General features: G+C 35.3%; 1 protein-coding gene across 2 annotated transcripts in view; it reads left to right on the top strand.

The window, feature by feature from the left end:
• The window catches only part of LOC132153213 (protein TANC1-like), a 155,735-nt gene that overhangs the window by 116,642 nt on the left and 18,737 nt on the right, over positions 1-20,356 (top strand). For both annotated transcript variants that reach the window (XM_059562561.1, XM_059562560.1), the window contains exons 11-15: positions 3,044-3,275; positions 6,879-7,045; positions 8,277-8,884; positions 15,917-16,025; positions 19,300-19,422. In XM_059562561.1, the coding sequence (XP_059418544.1) occupies positions 3,044-3,275; positions 6,879-7,045; positions 8,277-8,884; positions 15,917-16,025; positions 19,300-19,422 (1,239 nt within the window). The remainder of the gene's footprint in view (positions 1-3,043; positions 3,276-6,878; positions 7,046-8,276; positions 8,885-15,916; positions 16,026-19,299; positions 19,423-20,356) is intronic.

Here is a 20,356-nt window from a genome sequence, read left to right as displayed (position 1 = left end):
AGTTGATGTATATGCTTTTATTTTTTTATTAACTATTTTTCTCCAAACCATTGTTAGATGCAGTTAGATGCCTGTAGTTATGCAAAGATTTGGTTTCAAAAACAGTATCTATAAACTATTTCTTTTGATTTTAAATCTGCTTTGAACTTCAGATCAATCTCTAAGTAAAAGGCAGTACTAAAGTCTGATTGTGTGGTGGATGTGTTCAAATGTGATCATCTTAATTCAGGTGAAGAAGGATGGTGAAAGTCTGACAGTATTGAGCACTACTGTAAGGTAAAACCTGCATGGTGTAAATGGTTGAAGATGATTAACAGTTGCAAATAAATATTCATTAGAAATTTATAAAAGTAATCAAAATGTACTCAAAAGTAATTAGTTACATTACTTTATTAGAGTAATTAAAAAAGTTACACTACTATTACATTTTAAATAAGGTAACTTGTAATCTGTAACCTATTACATTTCCAAAGTAACCTTCCCAACACTGACTATACTACACTGCACTTTACTATGCTATGCTTTACTATGCAATGCTATGCTATACTATACTATGCTATACTACACTATACTACACTGCACTTTACTATGCTTTACTATACTACACTTAACTATGCTATGCTATACTATACACTATACTATACTACACTGCACTTTACTATGCTATGATATGCTATGATATACTATACTATACCATACTACACTGCATTTTGCTATGCTATGATATACTATACTATACTACACTGCATTTTGCTATGCTATGCTATGATATACTATACTATAGCATATGCTATGCTATACTATGCTATACTATACTATACTACACTGCACTTTACTATGCTATGCTATACTATACTATGCTATACATCCTTCTCTATAATGCTTCCATTATGCATAGTTTTTTTTTTTTGAATGTCAGATTATATTATATTATATTCATAGTAGTTGAACATTTGTTTAGACTTTGTGGTAAGATTTTTTTGTCCAAAAGTGTATACAGTTCTTCTCCTGGTTTAGTTGCTGCTCAGTGTAGCAAATCAAAGATTTATTTTGCTGTCTAAATCCTTTGTGATGATGGTCTAATCAGCATGTCGAAGGGTCGAAGGAAATACACTGCAATCAAGAGATTGAGTCAGTTAATGTGCGCTTTGGAGTTTGGAGTGTTGACTCAAAGCGTGCGAGTTTATGGTCCCTTTAGATTGATGCTCTTTTCCCAGACCTCATATCAGGGTTAGGAGAGTGCCGTCCCTATTTACCCCACCCGTCCAAATGGAAAACATCCCCATCTGTCAAACAGAGCTTTCAATAATAAATTCGGGCAAATTAAGAGGGTCCCTCAGAAGGTTCCCTCTGCCAGGTTTCATCACAAATTGTGAGCATTAGTCCTGTGAATGGTGGTGAACTCTGCTGTAAGGACATCGCTTCACTTCAAAGAGAAATATTTCACTTCATAAATTCTGTTACATCTGATGCCTCCTTTGGGTATGTGAGATTTTTAAGGGAGGAGTTAAATAAAGAAATACCATTACCTCTGTCCTTATCCCTGTCCATCTGTGTTCTGATCCTCATGTTTTTATCCATTAAGCTGCTGAACTTTTATCATTTATAACTCCAGGATGACTGGATGGGTCAGAAAAGCTCTCATTTGCATTATTTATCAAGTTCAAACAGTGGCATGATATTGGGCTTCAGTGTTAGATCAACATGGATTGAGAGCAGCTCCTCAAGGGCTCAAGGCCTCCTGCTGTTCAGTTATGAGCTTCAGTTCAGCAGCCAATGATGGCAGCCCTGTTATAAAAACCAAAAGTTTGAAAAAGAGCTTGATCTATCAACCACTATACTGCACTGCTCCTGACAGCAATCGTGTAGCCCAAACATTATATTATATTATTTTATATTGATTAGATCCTCATTCTATATTTATTTATTATCATTTATTTTTTCATTTATGTATTTTTCATATTTTATTTTACCACAGAATAAGAAAACCAATGTAAAATCATTGTGAACTCATCTGAATTTACTTAAGATGTTCCCTTTGTTAACTTTTAAAATTTGTAAAGTTGTGCATCAACTACAGTATATTGATTCTTATATTATTATACATTTTAATACATTATATAATTTTTTCCATTTAGTTATTCCATGCATTTTTTATCTCATTTTAAGTATCTTATTTTAGCCAAAGATACATTTTGAAAGTAAAATGTAGTGCGGACATTGCTTCATTTTAACAGTTTTATTCTATTATTTTATTTTATTTACTTATTGAAGATATTCTTGTCAGTGTGCTCATAAACTTGGTCCATGATAATTGACTGCTATATTGACAGTGTATTGCTGTATTTGTTCATATACAGGAAATTAATTTTTATTTCATGAACAACTGTGGAGAACATGCATTGTTTTTTTTAACTACAACTCTTACATTATATATTAATTTGAATCTATTTGACTACAGTTTCTGTTTGGTTAAAATAATTTTTCCTCTGATTTAAAAAAGAAAAGAAAAAGAAAAAGTAATTTCAAAACAAATGTGGTAAATATAGTAATGTATATTAAATACAATGTATATAATTATATTATTACATTTTTATATTTTATTTTCTTCCATGTATTTGTTTTCACTGAATATCTTATTTTACCAAAATACATCACTTTTGGAAGTAAAATATGGTACAAATGAAAACATTACAATTATTTTATTTTATTTTATTTTCTTGGACAAGATAGTTGCCAGCTGTTGTACTGTTGTTGTTGTTTTTTTGCATATAATAAAATTTGAATATACTGAATATTTTGTGCAACGATGAAATATCAATCCCCTTTTTTAATTTGGTGAAAAGCTGTGGAGCGCATGCATTGTTTATTTTTTTTTTTTCTCTGAATTAAAAAAGCCATTTCAGAGAAAATGCTTAAAGTAAAAATGGCAATATATTGTACATAAATAACAGCAAATATTGCATGCTTGGAACTGTTGCATGATTCTGCATGTAAATCAGATGCATCTGAAGATTCTAAGGCTGTGGTTTTCTCTGTGCAGGTGGTGGCGTATCATTACTGTCAGGCTGATAACACATACACGTGTCTGGTGCCTGAGTTTGTGCACAGCGTGGCTGCTCTCCTGTGCCGAGCGCATCAGCTGAGCGCATACAGAGAGCTGCTGCTGAAAGAGCCACATCTTCAGAGCATGCTCAGTCTGCGCTCCTGTGTGCAGGACCCCATGGCTGCCTTCCGCAGGGGCATCCTCCAGCCCCTTGTCAACCTGCGCAAAGGTACGCAAACACAAACCAACCCCACCTACCTGCTTCAAACAGGTTTCAGATAAGGTTATGGGAAGTGTTTATTTCGTTTACAAAAACTATGGCTAAAAATATTAGTTGGCAACCTTTTTTCCATGCTTAAGATGAAATGAATACAGAAGAGCACGGATGATCGACAAACAGGGCTTGACATTAACACCCGCCAACCTGCCATATGCGGGTGGATTTGGCTTGTGGCGGGTAACACAGTGACTCCAACTAGCCACTTTGGCGGGTTGAATAATTGCCAGTGGGTGAGTTGGAGGCTAAGTATAAGTTTAGCACAGATATATTTTCACTCGCAAACACTCTGACTCTGACTGAGGGCTTCAGAGTTTCACTCTCCGTCAAGCGGTCTGTGATATTTCTCAGTTCATCTCGCAGCGCACCTGTATTTGCAAACTCTAGTGTGAAGGCGCACAAATCGCCGTCGCTTTCTCTTACACACATGCAAAGAGAGAGAGAGAGAGAGAGAGAGAGAGAGAGAGAGAGTGAATTGACTCGCTACATTTAAACAATATTCTTTGTTGTATTTTCCTGTCAAAATAACCGCGTTCCTATGGAAGTCTTCAGCTTTTAAGAACAGCCGGGTTTCCCAGTAGTGGGTGGAGTTAATGCGCAAATGTCAATCTCATTGGCTGGCGCTCACCTATTATCGTCCCTGTTTTGATTTCAGCAAATCAGTTCAAGCAAACGCACAAAACCTGATTAATATTCATGAATCCAGCAGCTCATTAACCTAACCTAACCAGTTGTCATTCTTAGGGCCTGAGCACAAAAATGACACAAACTGAAATGTGTTCTTTATGATGAGAGGAACGTTCACCTCAAATTTGAATGAAGATAAAAGCAACTTTGTCCGAACCATGGCATGCATTTTTCGTGAGGTTTCGAGACTGACCTACTTTCCATTGCAGCTTGTAACAAAGAATTTCCCAGTGTGGTTCAATAAAGTAATTCTGAGCCTGATTCTGATATTTAAACAGACAGTGTTTCTAATGCTAAAGGTTTTTTATCCTTTTTTATTAATCTTCTACATCCATGCACCACTTTTATTATGCAATAAGAAGCTACTTTTTTATGTCTTTATCTTATTACATGGTTTTATTTAAAAAAGGATCTTTACACACAACCTTATCAGAGCTAATGATAATGACCTGTACTGTTATACATTTATGTAGTCTTGATTTGGGTGTGTACAGTGGTTTTACATTTAAAAGGGTAGTAAATCTAGCTCAAGTAAATATTAGCATGCCATAGTCAACTTTTATCAGGTCATTTCACAACAACAAAAATGTGGCTAGAAAAAAATGCTGTGTGGCTAGTAACTTTGGAAAACTTTAGCAAAAAAGTTAATGTCAAGGCCCTGTCGACAAACGTCAGCAAACATGATGAAAGTGTAAAAGAGCCATTCTGTGTTCCTTCTCATAGTTGCTTGAGCTGTTTGCTGCAGAAATCTGCCATCAAACCTTCTCAGTGACAAACTGAGATAATAATAAATCCAAAAACAGATCTCGACTATGTTGTTGCAGTTGTGGCTGCCAAATAAATGCAGGTGCGCAACATATGTTATTTTAATAGAAAAACATGAATGTAATTAGGATTTATTGGAATTAATATTACAGGGTTTCTGCAGGTCTTAAAAGTGTTAATTGTTCCTCCTTAAGGTCTTAAATTGGAGCAGAATGTCTTAAATTCCTAGTTACATGTTGAATGCACTTCCTCAGTATTTTTGCCCCTTTTTTCAGTACAAATATCTAAGCTTCCTTAAAACAAGATACATTTACCTGAGATGCAAAATGAAGATAAAGTCCAGTTTTCTGAGAAATTGTAAAACAAGAACAAGTATCTGTCAATGGGTTTTTGCCTTTGAATGACGTAGCTTTTTCTGAGCCTGATGGCAGATATTTGTCATTTTCTCATATTTTGATTCAAGAACCTGTACACTGGAAAGAAAGTAAAAACTGCTGAGGAAGAACATCATTTGTGCAATGTGATCAGAAGTTAAACAGTTAAAGTTATTTCCATATTCACTCTTTTTTTTCCCCATGTTCAGTTGTTCAATATTGTAAAGAAAACAATGCCTTCCAGACAGTCCTTGCACACATTTCACTCAGAAATACATCACATTATGGAATTAAAAAGGTTGCAAATGTCATTTCTTGTTGATTTTATTTCCATAAATGAGTGATGAATGTTTTGGTATCCATTACAGTTCAGAGAAGGTTATGCAGACAGAATGAAATCTTAATTATTGCTATCTCTCACGTGTTATGAAGAGGAATTAAAGCCTGTTTTTCCCTCTTGATCCTTTAAAGGCTTTTCCTGCATCATCTGTGCATTTCTTTTCAGGCTCTCTGTAAATCTCTGAGAACTTAGTGTCATTGTGGTTTGTTTTATGTGGCGGTCTAGTCTTTAGCTCGGCTCGATCAATATTTTATGGTAGAAGCGTGCTTTTCAGACGCAGATAAACAGACCCTGTGTTTGTATGATGGAAACGGAAGATGCTTTGGATCAATACAGACTCAAGAGTAGAGACGACAAATCTAATGGAAACCATCTTCTGCTAACCAATCTGCATCTCAATACAGAAATATATATATATATAATTTTTTTCATATTTTAAGTTTAGTATTTTAAGAGACAGTATAGAAAATGTATATCCTTATTGATATATGTTTATATATTTACATAGTCATATTTATGTATCAACATACTAGATAATATAATAGTTATGCTAATACCAAGGTAAAAAATTTCAGTAAATAAATTTCTTTTTATGAAATGTATAATTTATTGATTTATTGTTTAAAAACAAGCCTTAATATGTTATGCAATCTTGCTTCAAGTAAATTGATCTTGTTTTAAGATTTTTTTAGACTGGAAAATAAGCCAGTGTTACTGATAAGGAATTATTATTATTATTATTTTCTGAATGTGTCTTATGGAAACTGTCTGTGGGGGAAGTGTTCTGTCTGAAGCTCTCTCTCGTGCCATGAAGAAGTCAGCGCAGAGATTTGTGGTGGAGCTTTAAAAGCAGAGATGCTTTATGGATGCTCCTCGGCTGTATTCCTCATTCAGATAATATTTCAAAGCTGAAGAAGTGCAGCTCTTGATGTGTTGCTCGTTGCAGAACTCTTTCTCTGTCTCTGTTATTCCACTGCGACAAATCCCGTGTGTAATGAATTATTAAAGTATCTCCTGACAGATCTGGAGGGTGATGCTTCATTTGAGGCCAAACAAAAGACGTGCCCCATCTGAAGAGTTTAATGGTGAAGTGGAGTGATCCGTGCTCCTCATTAGGTCTCCCTTGTATCATGTTGCATGGCGATTCATAATGTATGGATTCGTTTGTATAAGTTATTTAAGTCAGTCTGATCTGCATGGAAAACCTCCTTGAGTTTTAGCATGAGCGGAATAAAAATAATAAGCACATAACCAGCTGTTGCACATCAAGAGCTGGACTCTACATTCATGTCTAAAGTAGTGTGAAGTGCTCCCTTTCCACCTCTTTCTTGGCATTTGACCATTTATTAATGGATATTTTCAAATCCTGTGTCTGAATGTATTTTTTAGAGAGGAAGATTGCGGAGAAAGATTGCATCATCTTGATTGATGGGTTGAACGAGGCGGAGTTTCACAAACCAGACTATGGTGACACCGTCGCCTCCTTCATCATCAAGATTGTCTCCAAGTTCCCCAACTGGCTCAAACTGATTGTCACTGTGAGAACAAGCCTTCAGGTGAGACCTGGTTATATACCGGATCTAAAGCTGCAAAAACCAATGTTAAACACAAGTGATAATGCACCAAATCACATGGAGATAAATAATAGACTTAACTAGAAAAGAATGTCTAGTCCAATTAGAGCGATGGATAGATTGAGTGACAGCCTCATCCTCAAAACCATTAACAAAACTACACATGATGGATGATATGACATTAAATAAGCTTTGACCGCAGTAAGGGTAAATATGGTTTGTTTTACCGTAGTGAATTATCATTAAAAACTCAATTTCAAGAGACTTTTTTTTCTTGTCATATTTCGCCCCCAAATCAAAAGAAATAGAAATGATCCATAAAATGTTTACATTATGAACGCATTTTTTTTACATTGTTATAAAAAATTGATATAAAAAGGTATTAAAATATAATGATAGACAGATATTGTTTTGAATATCAGTCATATTTCTCCCCAAAATAATATATATTTATATATATATATATAGGTGTGTGTGTGTGTGTGTGTGTTTGTACTCATGAAAGCCTCCGTATGCGTTCTGCTTCAGCTGTCACTTTGAGTGAGGAGAGCTAGTCTGGCGTTCTCGCTCAGTTGGACTTTACAATATTTTTCATCCTTTTGACAATATTTATTATATTATATATATCTTGAGATTAATGTATATGCTCTGAAATGATGTAAAATGCACATTTTTTATATCCAGTCAGCCACTGGAGACTGGTGATTTAAAATAATTAAACACAGTAAAAATCTACTATAGTTAAAATATTTTAAAATGTTTTATTTTAACCAAATAAAACAAGCAAGATTCTTATTTAATCATATTTTTATTAATGTGCACTGATATTACCATACATATAATAAACAACTATTTACATAAACTACTTCCAAAAGTTTGGGGTCAGTACGTTTTCTTTTGTTTTGAAAGAAATTATTAATAACAAAATGTTATTACAATATTAATTAATGATTTCTATTTTAAAATCCTTTAAAATATAATTTATGTGATGCAAAGCGGAATTTCCATCAACCATTACTCCATATATAAAGTCTCACATGAATGATCCTTCAGAAATCATTCTAATATGCTGAAATTACAGCTCTCATGGGAGAAAAAAAGCTAATTCAACTGAATTCAAAACTTCAGTCGGGAATCAACATTGTCCTCTTTAGAGAAAACCAGTGGGAAAAGTTTTGGCTGTATTTCTCTGTATTCCATCTTGTCTTTACAGGAGATCACCAGTCTGCTGCCCTTCTCCAAGATCAGTCTGGACGAGTTCCCAGACAACAAGGAGATGGGGACGGACCTGAATGCTTACATCCAGCACCGCATCAACAGCAGCCAGAACATCCTTAACAACATCTCCCTCAACACCAAAGCAGACCCCGTCATCGTGGGCAGAGTCAGCTCCCACCTCATCTCCCGCAGCCAGGGCTCCTACCTGTACCTCAAACTGACCCTTGACCTCTTTGAGAAGGGTCATCTGGTCATCAAGAGCGCCGGCTACAAGGTGGTGCCCATGTCTCTGTCAGAGCTCTATCTGCTGCAGTGCAACATGAAGTTCATGAGCAACTCTGCGTTCGAGCGTGCCATTCCCATTCTCAACGTGGCACTGGCGTCCCTTCACCCCATGACGGACGAGCAGCTGTTTCAGGCGCTGAACGCGGGCAGCGAGCGAGGAGAGCTGCTGTGGGACGACTTCCAGCAGAGGATGGAGACATTGTCGTGTTTCCTCATCAAACGCAGGGATAAGACACGGATGTTCTGCCACCCGTCCTTCAGAGAGTGGCTGGTGTGGCGAGCGGATGGAGAGAGCTCCGACTTCCTGTGTGACCCCAGGTGAGCTTCAGTCCTGTGTCTTAAAGAAGATTTTGACTCTAGTAAAGCATAAAAATACCATAATATGTTTGCAGATATTTAAGAAACATGCTAAGTTATCATACTTGTTAAGCTGAAAAACAATGCTACAGTCAGTTATTCTTCTTTGAAAGTGTGCGTTCCGGGCCAGAATGTCAGTCTTTGTTTTGGTTTGTGAAACACGCCCACTGCCAGTTTACCCAATTGTATGTTGGCTCCCCAGGTTACCAGTTGGCGGAAAACACATCTTATTTCCTTTCATTCATCGTCGAGTGCACTCATTCCTGTTAGTGTTGTCAATCTGGCAAACTGCCTGTGTGTAAAGTTTGAGGAGGAGGGGACGGGTGAAAAAACCCCTCTCCAGTATTTTGAATTTGGACTACAATACCTAGTTCACTGTGTGACAATCCTACCTTTAACAAGTGTCTTAGAAAGTGGAGGGGAAAACTGGACTGTGTACGGTTTTCAGCATCTAGATTATAGTTAATTACAGTAATGTTGACGTTTTGTAACTTTATATTATATATGAATAATATAAACTAATAAATGTGAAGTTATAATATTTAAAATATTACATTGATTATATGTAAATATATATTTATTTAATATATTTTCCTTTTCTTAATCTAAAATAACATTTTTAATTTATTCAAAAGTAATATGTTCAAAAAAATCACATTCATATATGCCATAAAATTATAGTAATGATAAATAAGTCATAAAAAGGAACCATCATCATTTCAAAAAGAAATGTTTTAATAATTGTAATAAAAATAATAATACTTGTGAAATAATATTAATATTAAAAATAGCTGATAAAATAATTATATATATATATACATATATATATATATATGTGTGTGTGTGAACAAAAAAGTAATTCAGATTTATTATAAGTAATTTAATACAATTAATACAATTTAATAGGAACCATCAGTTTATAATTTCAAACTGAAATACTTTTAATAGTAATAATTATGATGATGATCATGATGATGATTATATTGTTTTGATATCAATTATATATATATATATATATATATATATATATATATATATATATATATATATATATATATATACATAGACACACACACACACACACACAATGGTTTTTATACTGTACACACTGTATATTCTATGGCCCTTCACCAACCCTACACCTAACCCTAACCCTCACAGGAAACTTTGTGCATTTTTACTTTCTCAAAAAACTCATTCTGTATGATTTATAAGCGTTTTGAAAAATGGGGACATGGGTTATGTCCTCATGTCACCCTCTCCTTGTAATACCTGTGTCATACCCATGACATTATACAGAGTTGTGTCCTGATATGTCACAAAAACAAGAGCACTTGTCTAAGGAGTCTAATTAGTGTTGTCACGGTACCAAAATATCAGTATTCGGTACGATACCAGTGAAAATCAACGGTTCTTGGTACCAATTTCAGTACCACGGCAAAACACAAAAATATGCTAATAATAAAAAAAAAACTTTTTACCACTAAAAATAAAACCAATGCCATTCTTTATACTTATTTACAATTGTGTTTAAAGTTTTTCTACAAGTAATATAATTATGAAAAACAGTAAACAAGTTTCACCCAAATTTAATTTGTCTTTTAATTACTGAAATTTAAACACGTTTTATTTTATGGTAAATAAAGGGGATTTGCTATTAAAATTAAAACATGGAAGAAATATTGTGTGATTAATTTTTAATTAACAGTAGTAGCAGTATCACATACATTTTACTAAATAATATTAATATTTCTAGCACAATGCCTTTATGTAAAAATTAACCTTTAATGAATGCATATTTGTCATTTTAACTGAACTTAAGACTGGTGGTGATACTTAAGATATTTTGGTCATTGAGGGTTTTCTGTAAAAAAAAAATAGTAATACAACCCGAATTCCGGAAAAGTTGGGACGTTTTTTAAATTTTAATAAAATGAAAACTAAAGGAATTTCAAATCACATGAGCCAATATTTTATTCACAATAGAACATAGATAACGTAGCAAATGTTTAAACTGTGAAATTTTACATTTTTATCCACTTAATTAGCTCATTTAAAATTTTATGCCTGCTACAGGTCTCAAAAAAGTTGGCACGGGGGCAACAAATGGCTAAAAAAGCAAGCAGTTTTGAAAAGATTCAGCTGGGAGAACATCTAGTGATTAATTAAGTTAATTGATATCAGGTCTGTAACATGATTACCTATAAAAGCTTTGTCTTAGAGAAGCAGAGTCTCTCAGAAGTAAAGATGGGCAGAGGCTCTCCAATCTGTGAAAGACTGCGTAAAAAAATTGTGGAAAACTTTAAAAACTATGTTCCTCAACGTCAAATTGCAAAGGCTTTGCAAATCTCATCATCTACAGTGCATAACATCATCAAAAGATTCAGAGAAACTGGAGAAATCTCTGTGCGTAAGGGACAAGGCCGGAGACCTTTATTGGATGCCCGTGGTCTTCGGGCTCTCAGACGACACTGCATCACTCATCGGCATTATTGTGTCAATGACATTACTAAATGGGCCCAGGAATACTTTCAGAAACCACTGTCGGTAAACACAATCCGCCGTGCCATCAGCAGATGCCAACTAAAGCTCTATCATGCAAAAAGGAAGCCATATGTGAACATGGTCCAGAAGCGCCGTCGTGTCCTGTGGGCCAAGGCTCATTTAAAATGGACTATTTCAAAGTGGAATAGTGTTTTATGGTCAGACGAGTCCAAATTTGACATTCTTGTTGGAAATCACGGACGCCGTGTCCTCCGGGCTAAAGAGGAGGGAGACCTTCCAGCATGTTATCAGCGTTCAGTTCAAAAGCCAGCATCTCTGATGGTATGGGGGTGCATAAGTGCATACGGTATGGGCAGCTTGCATGTTTTGGAAGGCTCTGTGAATGCTGAAAGGTATATAAAGGTTTTAGAGCAACATATGCTTCCCTCCAAACAACGTCTATTTCAGGGAAGGCCTTGTTTATTTCAGCAGGACAATGCAAAACCACATACTGCAGCTATAACAACAGCATGGCTTCTTCGTAGAAGAGTCCGGGTGCTAACCTGGCCTGCCTGCAGTCCAGATCTTTCACCTATAGAGAACATTTGGCGCATCATTAAACGAAAAATACGTCAAAGACGAGCACGAACTCTTCAGCAGCTGGAAATCTATATAAGGCAAGAATGGGACCAAATTCCAACAGCAAAACTCCAGCTACTCATAGCCTCAATGCCCAGACGTCTTCAAACTGTTTTGAAAAGAAAAGGAGATGCTACACCATGGTAAACATGCCCCGTCCCAACTATTTTGAGACCTGTAGCAGAAATCAAAATTGAAATGAGCTCATTTTGTGCATAAAATTGTAAACTTTCTCAGTTTAAACATTTGCTATGTTATCTATGTTCTATTGTGAATAAAATATTGGCTCATGTGATTTGAAAGTCTTTTAGTTTTCATTTTATTAAAATTTAAAAAACGTCCCAACTTTTCCGGAATTCGGGTTGTAGATCATATTAATTATTATTAAAAGATAATACTACTACTAATTCTACTATCATACTAACAGTATACAATGCACTATGGATTGATGAGCTGCTGGTTCATGAATATTAATCACGTTGTCTGCGTTCGGTCAAACTGATTTGCTGAAATCAAACCATGGATGGTAATAGATGAGCACCAGCCAATGAAATTGCCATTTGCGCATTAGCTCCGCCCACTACCGGAGAAACCGGCATATCTTCTGCTTGTTCGAAAAATATGAATAATTCTAAATGAACTACATTATTTTGACAGGAGAAGACAACAAAGAATATAGTTTACATATAGCGTGTTGATTCAGCGTGGTAAGACTCTCGCTCTCTCTATCAGCACTATCAGCAAAGCAAAGTCGAGTCGTGCTCCTTCACACAAAGTTTACAGTTCGGCAAATACCATAGACAGTAAAAGAGGCAAATACAGGTGTACTGTGCGTCCATTGAGATGAATTGAAAAGTACAGATCGCTTGATGGAGAGAGAACTCTGAAGCGCTCAGTGTTCAGCGAGTGAAAATATATCTGCGCCAATTTTATAATAGCCTTGAACACACACACACTGGCGAGTAAAATCTAAGAATTTATTAGCCAATGGCTAACAATAGACATAATTAAGTCGCCCAGAGTAAAGTTTATTCACATATGCAAGTGATTTACTCGCAATGTAGAGGCTGTTTTGACAGGTTACCATGAATACCTTTAAATTGACACTGGTTTTACTCAAATGAAATGGTAAAATGCTTGTGAAGTGATGCAGAACAGTTCTGGTGATGTTGTTTATGTATTTATGTCCTCATTGAGATGTCAGATGCTGAAATTACTGCAAGCGTCACTGGCTAGCGGACCCCCACCTGCTGTTAGCATTCCATTGACTCCCATTCATTTTGGCGTCACTTTGACAGCGAATAACTTTATGTTCTGTCATCAAGCTCAGTTTGAGTCTGCGCAGTACGCCCGACCCCCAGGAAGTGCGTGCTTCTAATTGACTTCATTTGTCTCCGTTGAATCCAATGGTGTCGCTGTGTCCATTTATTTTACTGTCTATGGTTTGAACGGGTCCTCGGTAGCACCGGTACATAAAGAAACCTGCTACCGTCACATTTTCATTTTTTAAGTACCGACTTGGTACCAAAGTACCGGGTCTTTTGACAACACTAAGCTTATGAAACATAAGTCTTTCGACAACTCAAAGACAAGATAGAAAGCACATTAAAATCATTACAATCTTCACGATGGTGCCTAATTTGACATCACCTGCAGAATCATTGAAATTACACTGTGAAGGATCTAATGACATGCAGTTTAAAGAAGAGCTAGAAGCTTGAGTGTCTTACTGAGTGTTCAGGTCTGCATTTTTATACAAGTTAAAGATCAAATTCTTCCAGATAAAGTTGAAAAATTACAAAAAGCAATTTCATTTATTTCATATGTTTGACATTTATAAGAGGATGTTGTTCTCTCTTATCTCTGTTCCGCTCCAGACACACAGTTGAATTTACTGACTTCATTAAAATAAGAGCAGGAGTTTCCTAATTGGACGCAACCAGATCGTGCTTGTGTGTGTGTGTGTGTGTGTGTGCGTCTGAGTGTGTGTGTGTGTGTATGTGTCTGTGTGTCTGTGTGTGTGTGTTTGTGTGTGTGAGAGAGAGAGAGAGAGAGAGATGCCAGATCTGTCTTCACAGTCAGCTAATGAAATATCATGAACTGCTTGAGGAGATGATGAAAGCCAGTGCTGATTTTAGATTCCTGTGCAACATCCAGTTTCCTCTCATTTCATTACTTTGAAATATATTACTACTCCAGTTTTGATAACAGACAGAAGGAGGTAAAACAAACTTAGAAAAAATTCATCCTTGAAAAAAGAAATGGTATTTAAAATAAAAAACACAAAAAACAAGATTTTTTTTAACTATCAGGATTTTTTCATTACATTTTGTTTTTTACCTTTTTGTCATTCAATTTCCATTTTTTAAATTTTATTTTTTATTTTATGTATATATTTTTACTTATTTTTTTACTTATTATACACAATTAGTGTTTTGTATGTTTGTGTGTGTAATGCTAATGCATAAATAATGCATATATATATATATATGTATATAATTATTTACTACATATATAAATAATATACACTATATACATTAATGCATAAATTAATGCATATAGACAAAAAGAGGTGAATCTTACAAAAACAAAAAAAAATTGTCCAATTTTAAAATACAAATATTTTGCAAGAACACAATGCAGTTTTTAAAACCATAAAGATTTTTTTACAAATCAGTGTTTTATTTTATTTTTAATTTTAATTTTTTTACATTTTAAATATCTTTATTTTTTCTATATTGGTCATTACAATAATTGAAATATTTATTATATAATGCATATATATATATATATATATATATATATATATATATATATATATATATATATATATATATACATACACATTGGGTGTTAATTATACTATTACAATTATATATGCACACACACATACAGTATATGCACAGTTTTACTTAGATATTAGTTTACTGTATGTAAACATAATATATGCACATTATAAATGTAATTTTTTTATGTTATAGTAAAGAAACGTCTTGTTTCTCCTGGAAAATGTCAACACAGAATAAGAAACTGCACTCATTACTCATTCTCTAGAGGTGCTGATAAGCTGTGGTGATCGTAGACTCCAGTTTTAGTTCTCATTGGGATTCTGTTCCTCTCCTGTTCTCATTGCTCTGATTGGTCCATCTGAGTCTTATTGATCCCTCTCCTCTCTGAACCGTCTCGCAGTCCAGACTAGAAAAGTTGGCTCTGAAAAAGAGGGACTTCTAAAAAGTTCCCTGCCTGGTTATTCAGCTGCTGAATGAGAGGGAAAAGAAAGGCGACGGATTGAGTTTAATGTAGAGGAAATGCGGTGCTGATCAAAGCCAGCTGCATTCATGCATGGCCTTTTAATGAAGCTCAGTTAATTAACACCAGTCTATTCCACCCTTCTCCTGTGTTTTACAGGGGCACCGTTCCAGACGGGCCAAACGCAAGCCAACAGCTTTCAGCGCCTTGCATCAAATACTACATTATACAGAGATTTTTAATCAGAGGTTTACCTCACAAGAAGTTCATTTGGTCTCAGAGATGAAAATGTTTGACCCTAATTACATGCGATGGATCCTTCATTAAAATAAATCTGAATTTATAAAGGCAGAAACTGACATGAAAAGTGAACCTGATGTTAAAAACCACAACTTTTATAGTTGTAAAGCTTACATGCCTTTCCAGTTCACCCTTCACCCCTCTGCTGTCAGCGAGGACATGAATGAGAATATTTGCTAGATTAAATTGCTAAAAATCCCGTGTGATGAACATCAAGAGTGAGCAGATGATATGAAGGAAGGAGGGTTTCTGCAGTCAGTTTTTGTGTGTCAGTGCTGTTTCTCGTCTTCTTCCGTCATAAACGCATGTGTTTCTCTGCAGGAGTGGACATGCACTGATGGCCTTCATGTTGTCAAGGCAGGAGGAAAAGTTAAACAGGCAGCAGACGATGGAGTTGGGACACCACATCCTGAAAGCACACATCTTCAAGGTACCTGATGCATCTGTCTGAAGAGATCTATGCGTACAGCTAAATAAGTTTAATAAAATATTTATAAAACAGTTGAAAAATTAGGAGCACTGTTGAAATATAACCAAGAAACAGAGCTTATGACAAATTAATTAACACCACTGGCACTAATCATGACAAAGCAGTTCACCTTCTGATCAACCATATTCAATATAATACTTATGATTCAATAGCAAATATAATTATAATTTAAAAACAAACATAATAAATAAATAAAAAAATCATAATAATAATGCAAATAATGTTAATACTTGTATTGATTATATCAGTAGGATCATTTTTGTTATTTTTTATTCACTTAAATTATGCACATTTATCAAATCAGTAATGTAGCTGTAATTCATTTGTACTGTTAATATGTACAATATTTTTTACGACAAATGTACAGTACAAAAAATTATTGGCTGCCTTATTTTTTGCTTTTAGTTGTTTAATCAACAGATTTCAGATTCAGCTACATATTTCTAAATTAGTCTCATTACAAGATGGTTGGCATGTAAATGCATTTTTAAATTTACATTTTAAGTGAACTCATATCAATCGCAGAGATTGATTGATTTATTTATTTATGTCTATATGCATTTATTTATTTAAATTATAATACAAATGCATACATCTATAATAGGCATTTTTATATTTATGATATAATAATGGTTGTATTAAATTAAGAGAAATGTGTATAAATAATTACAATTAATTATGATTAATTACAATTATTTATAGTGGTCGACCGATATATTGCCAAGGCCGATATATCGACCGATATTTGACTTTTATTCTGACAGTGCTCACATTCTTTTTCTTGTTTGTTGTTGTCGTTAACAGTTCTGTTTAATACGGATAGAAGTCTGTCTAATAATCAGATAGAATGGTTAAAGGGGTGGTTCGGGATTTTTGACATCGGACCTCATTTTTAGGTCAGCCTGTTTGTTATTCATCAGTGGAGACATTTTTTTTTTAATTATCCAGTCCTTATATTTGGATAGTTGGCCGATGCTAGGCTAGCGCGAGTCAATGGGTATATGTTAGCCAGCCATTAAAAACCGTTTTACCCACTCCACAGTGCACCAAACGCAAATCAATTATAACACTAGACTATCGATGCAAATGTCCGTTGAGAGAATAATGTTAGAAATCAAACTTACCTTTCATCTCAATGATCCTAAAGGAGCTAGTTTCTCAGCCGCTGCGGAATTTTACTTTGCTCCGGTTAGTAATGATCAGTGTGCAAGCGGCAGGTAATTACACTTGCGTCATGTGTGGACCGGCTCACTCGGTTGCCTAGGTAATCAATATCACTCCGCTGCTGCTGTCGACAAGGCTTATGATTACAGGGAACAAATTATAACTAATGCAATGTGATGAAAGGTAAGTTTGATTTCTAACATTATTCTATCAACGGACATTTGCATCGATAGTCTAGTGTTATAATTGATTTGCGTTTGGTGCACTGTGGAGTGGGTAAAACGGTTTTTAATGGCTGGCTAACATATACCCATTGACTCGCGCTAGCCTAGCATCGGCTATCTATCCAAATATAAAGACTGGATAATGTAAAAAAAAAAATGTCTCCACTGATGAATAACAACCAGGCTGACTTAAAAATGAGGTCCGATGTCAAAAATCCCGAACCACCCCTTTAAACAAAGGAATTAATGTATACAGAAAGTATTATAATGATTGCTTTTATATTAGGCCTATTACTAATAGAAAGGCAAACATTATAATACTTTCTCTTTCGCCTTCAGAATTAAGCAAATATGCATTTATATAATTTAAACAAATCTTTGAATAATTAATTAACATTTAAATTGCACAAACCTTGCAAACTTAGTCAAATCCAGCTGTGAGATCTTGTGAAGTGTGCATGTGTATCCAGCATGATCTCGTGTTCTCTGTGTGACGGTCAGTCCGTGTGAATTGAATGCTTTAAACTATAAACTCGTGATTTCAAATTATACTGTTTTTTATGCATTTGCCCACTTTCATATTCATGTCATTTTCACTGTGTACTCTATGTAAAATGAGGGTTACCCTGAGTTTATTTGAAAAATATGATTCCCAGTGAACACAAACTTCCCAGAATACTGAGTCCCCTGTTGGTTACAGTGTTTAGTTTCTTTTTAATTATATTTTTATTAAATATTTATTTATTTGTAAAAAATCCATTGTCAAATGATTTCAAATTTATTAAATATTAATAATAATATTAATTTAAAAAATCATATCGGCTTTATATCGGTTATCGGGCCACTGCTTTCCAAGATATCGGCATCAGCTGTCAAAAAACACATATTGGTCAACCACTAATTATTTACATGAGCTGCCAGTAGTAACTGTAGCAGAATTAAATTGCCATCAACGAATCTGTTTGTCCAGCAAACATTTAGCATAATTTCATATCAACTCTAAGAAAGGATACTTTCCTGGCCACAGAAAATACTTTCATTCAGTATTAATGCATCAGAGCATGTTGCGAGGATCAAAATCGTAAGGGACATTCGTTCGCGAGGCAGAATCAGAAACTCATGTCATTTGTGCACAAGAGGGTCACTGATGTGAGGCCTGAGAACATTCACACCTCTTAAGATGGGTTTGTCCAATGAGAAATTCCCAGCGGGAGTTTGGAAACACAGGAGAGTTTTACGACCCTTTGTGTGAGGACATGGTAATTTGCATATAGGACTTGATTAGGTGTCGATGCACACACCATTAAAGGTTCTTTAGTATGAATATGTTGCGTAGGTATAAACATGTAATATACACTCTCAATTAGACCATCAGAAGACAAATAGAGACCAAACATGGTATATGTAAGGTAACATGAATGAGCATGCATAAAACAGTATACAATACAAAATACACTATACAAGAACAGCAATAATATACACCGTGACCTGAAGGATGTGTGTCTTCATTCAAAGTAAGGTTTCCTGTGAACTAATTAGGAAAGAGTCAATTTTTATGGGCATTGTGTGTCTTTCCTAAGAGTAAATTAATTGTGAGTTGTGCTCTGCCCACATTTCTTTGGGCAATAAAACCAGTGACATCATCATCGGCTGCTATGGAACCAGTTGTTAGATGCATTTCAGGGGAAGGGTCCATAGACCCTCATAATTGGTTTGTTAAATGAGGGATGTTACAGAGTATTTGTTAAATATAGCTAAAGAAATTGTGTGTCTGACTGGTCCAGATGCTACATAGTAATACTGTATATGTGTGTGCTTCTTTGCAGGGTCTAAGTAAGAAGAGCGGTGTGTCGTCCAGTGTTCTTCAGGCCTTATGGATCAGCTTTAGCACTGATGGTCTTTCTGCTGCTTTGGCCTCTCTTAGGAACCTCTACACACCCAATGTCAAGGTCAGCACTTACTGTTTTCAGCCGTCATATATATATATATATATATATATAACATAGTAAGTCATCAGTTTTTTGTCAGTTTTTAAATTTATTTAAATATTAATCTCCGAAACTGGTCCTGGATAAGCAGCAATGGATGAATGGATTTTTTATTTATTTTTTGCTTATAACCTTTGAACTGATTCCTTTCTCTCCTCATCTTGTGTGGATTAAACGGGGTGTTTTCAGTCTGCACTGACAGTTAACAATTTTCTCTCCTCTCAGAGTAAACAAGTCGTCCTTGAACTCTTTAAATTGCTCTCAGTGAGTTTGGCCCTGTGATTTCTGCATGCAGCTGTATTTTCTATTTATCTTTCGCCTCTTCTTCTCCATCCCTCCCCTCTCTCTGTCTCTCTCTCTGTCTCTCTGTCTCTCTCTCTTTCTCACTCTCTCTCTCTCTCTCTCTCTCTCTCTCTCTCTCTCTCTCTCTCTCACTCTCTCTCTCTCACTCTCTCTCTCTCTCTCTCTCTCTCTTCCTCAAGGTGGTATCTAAACATTCTCATGTGGTTTTGGTAAATAAAACAGATTTGATTCCCAGGCGTTCCCGGTCCTCTGGAGCCGCGCAGCCACTGCTGATTAAACATTTGTTATTCATCCGCTCTTCAAAAGCCGAATCCAGGCTGATTAATGACCGGGACACGATGTGCCGCTACGCGCCAGAGCTCTTAATGAGGCGTAAATTGTGATCAGCATGCTTTACCAATCAGCAGTTTGTTCTTAGTGAACTTTAAACACAGGATGAGGCTTTGTCTTTCAAAGAAAGACACAATATGAGGGCAGGAGGAAGATAAATGACAACTGACAGCTCTCATTGCTGCAAATCACTCTCTATTTTATGGACTTGATTGAAGAGTCTGAAGAGGCTCTCTAGCATCATTCGTCTGTCTCTGAACTG

This window comes from Carassius carassius, chromosome 11, assembly GCF_963082965.1.
Source record: "Carassius carassius chromosome 11, fCarCar2.1, whole genome shotgun sequence".
Lineage (NCBI taxonomy): Eukaryota > Metazoa > Chordata > Actinopteri > Cypriniformes > Cyprinidae > Carassius > Carassius carassius.
Note: the sequence above shows the minus strand (reverse complement) of the source record. Positions and strands in the feature narration are given on the sequence as shown.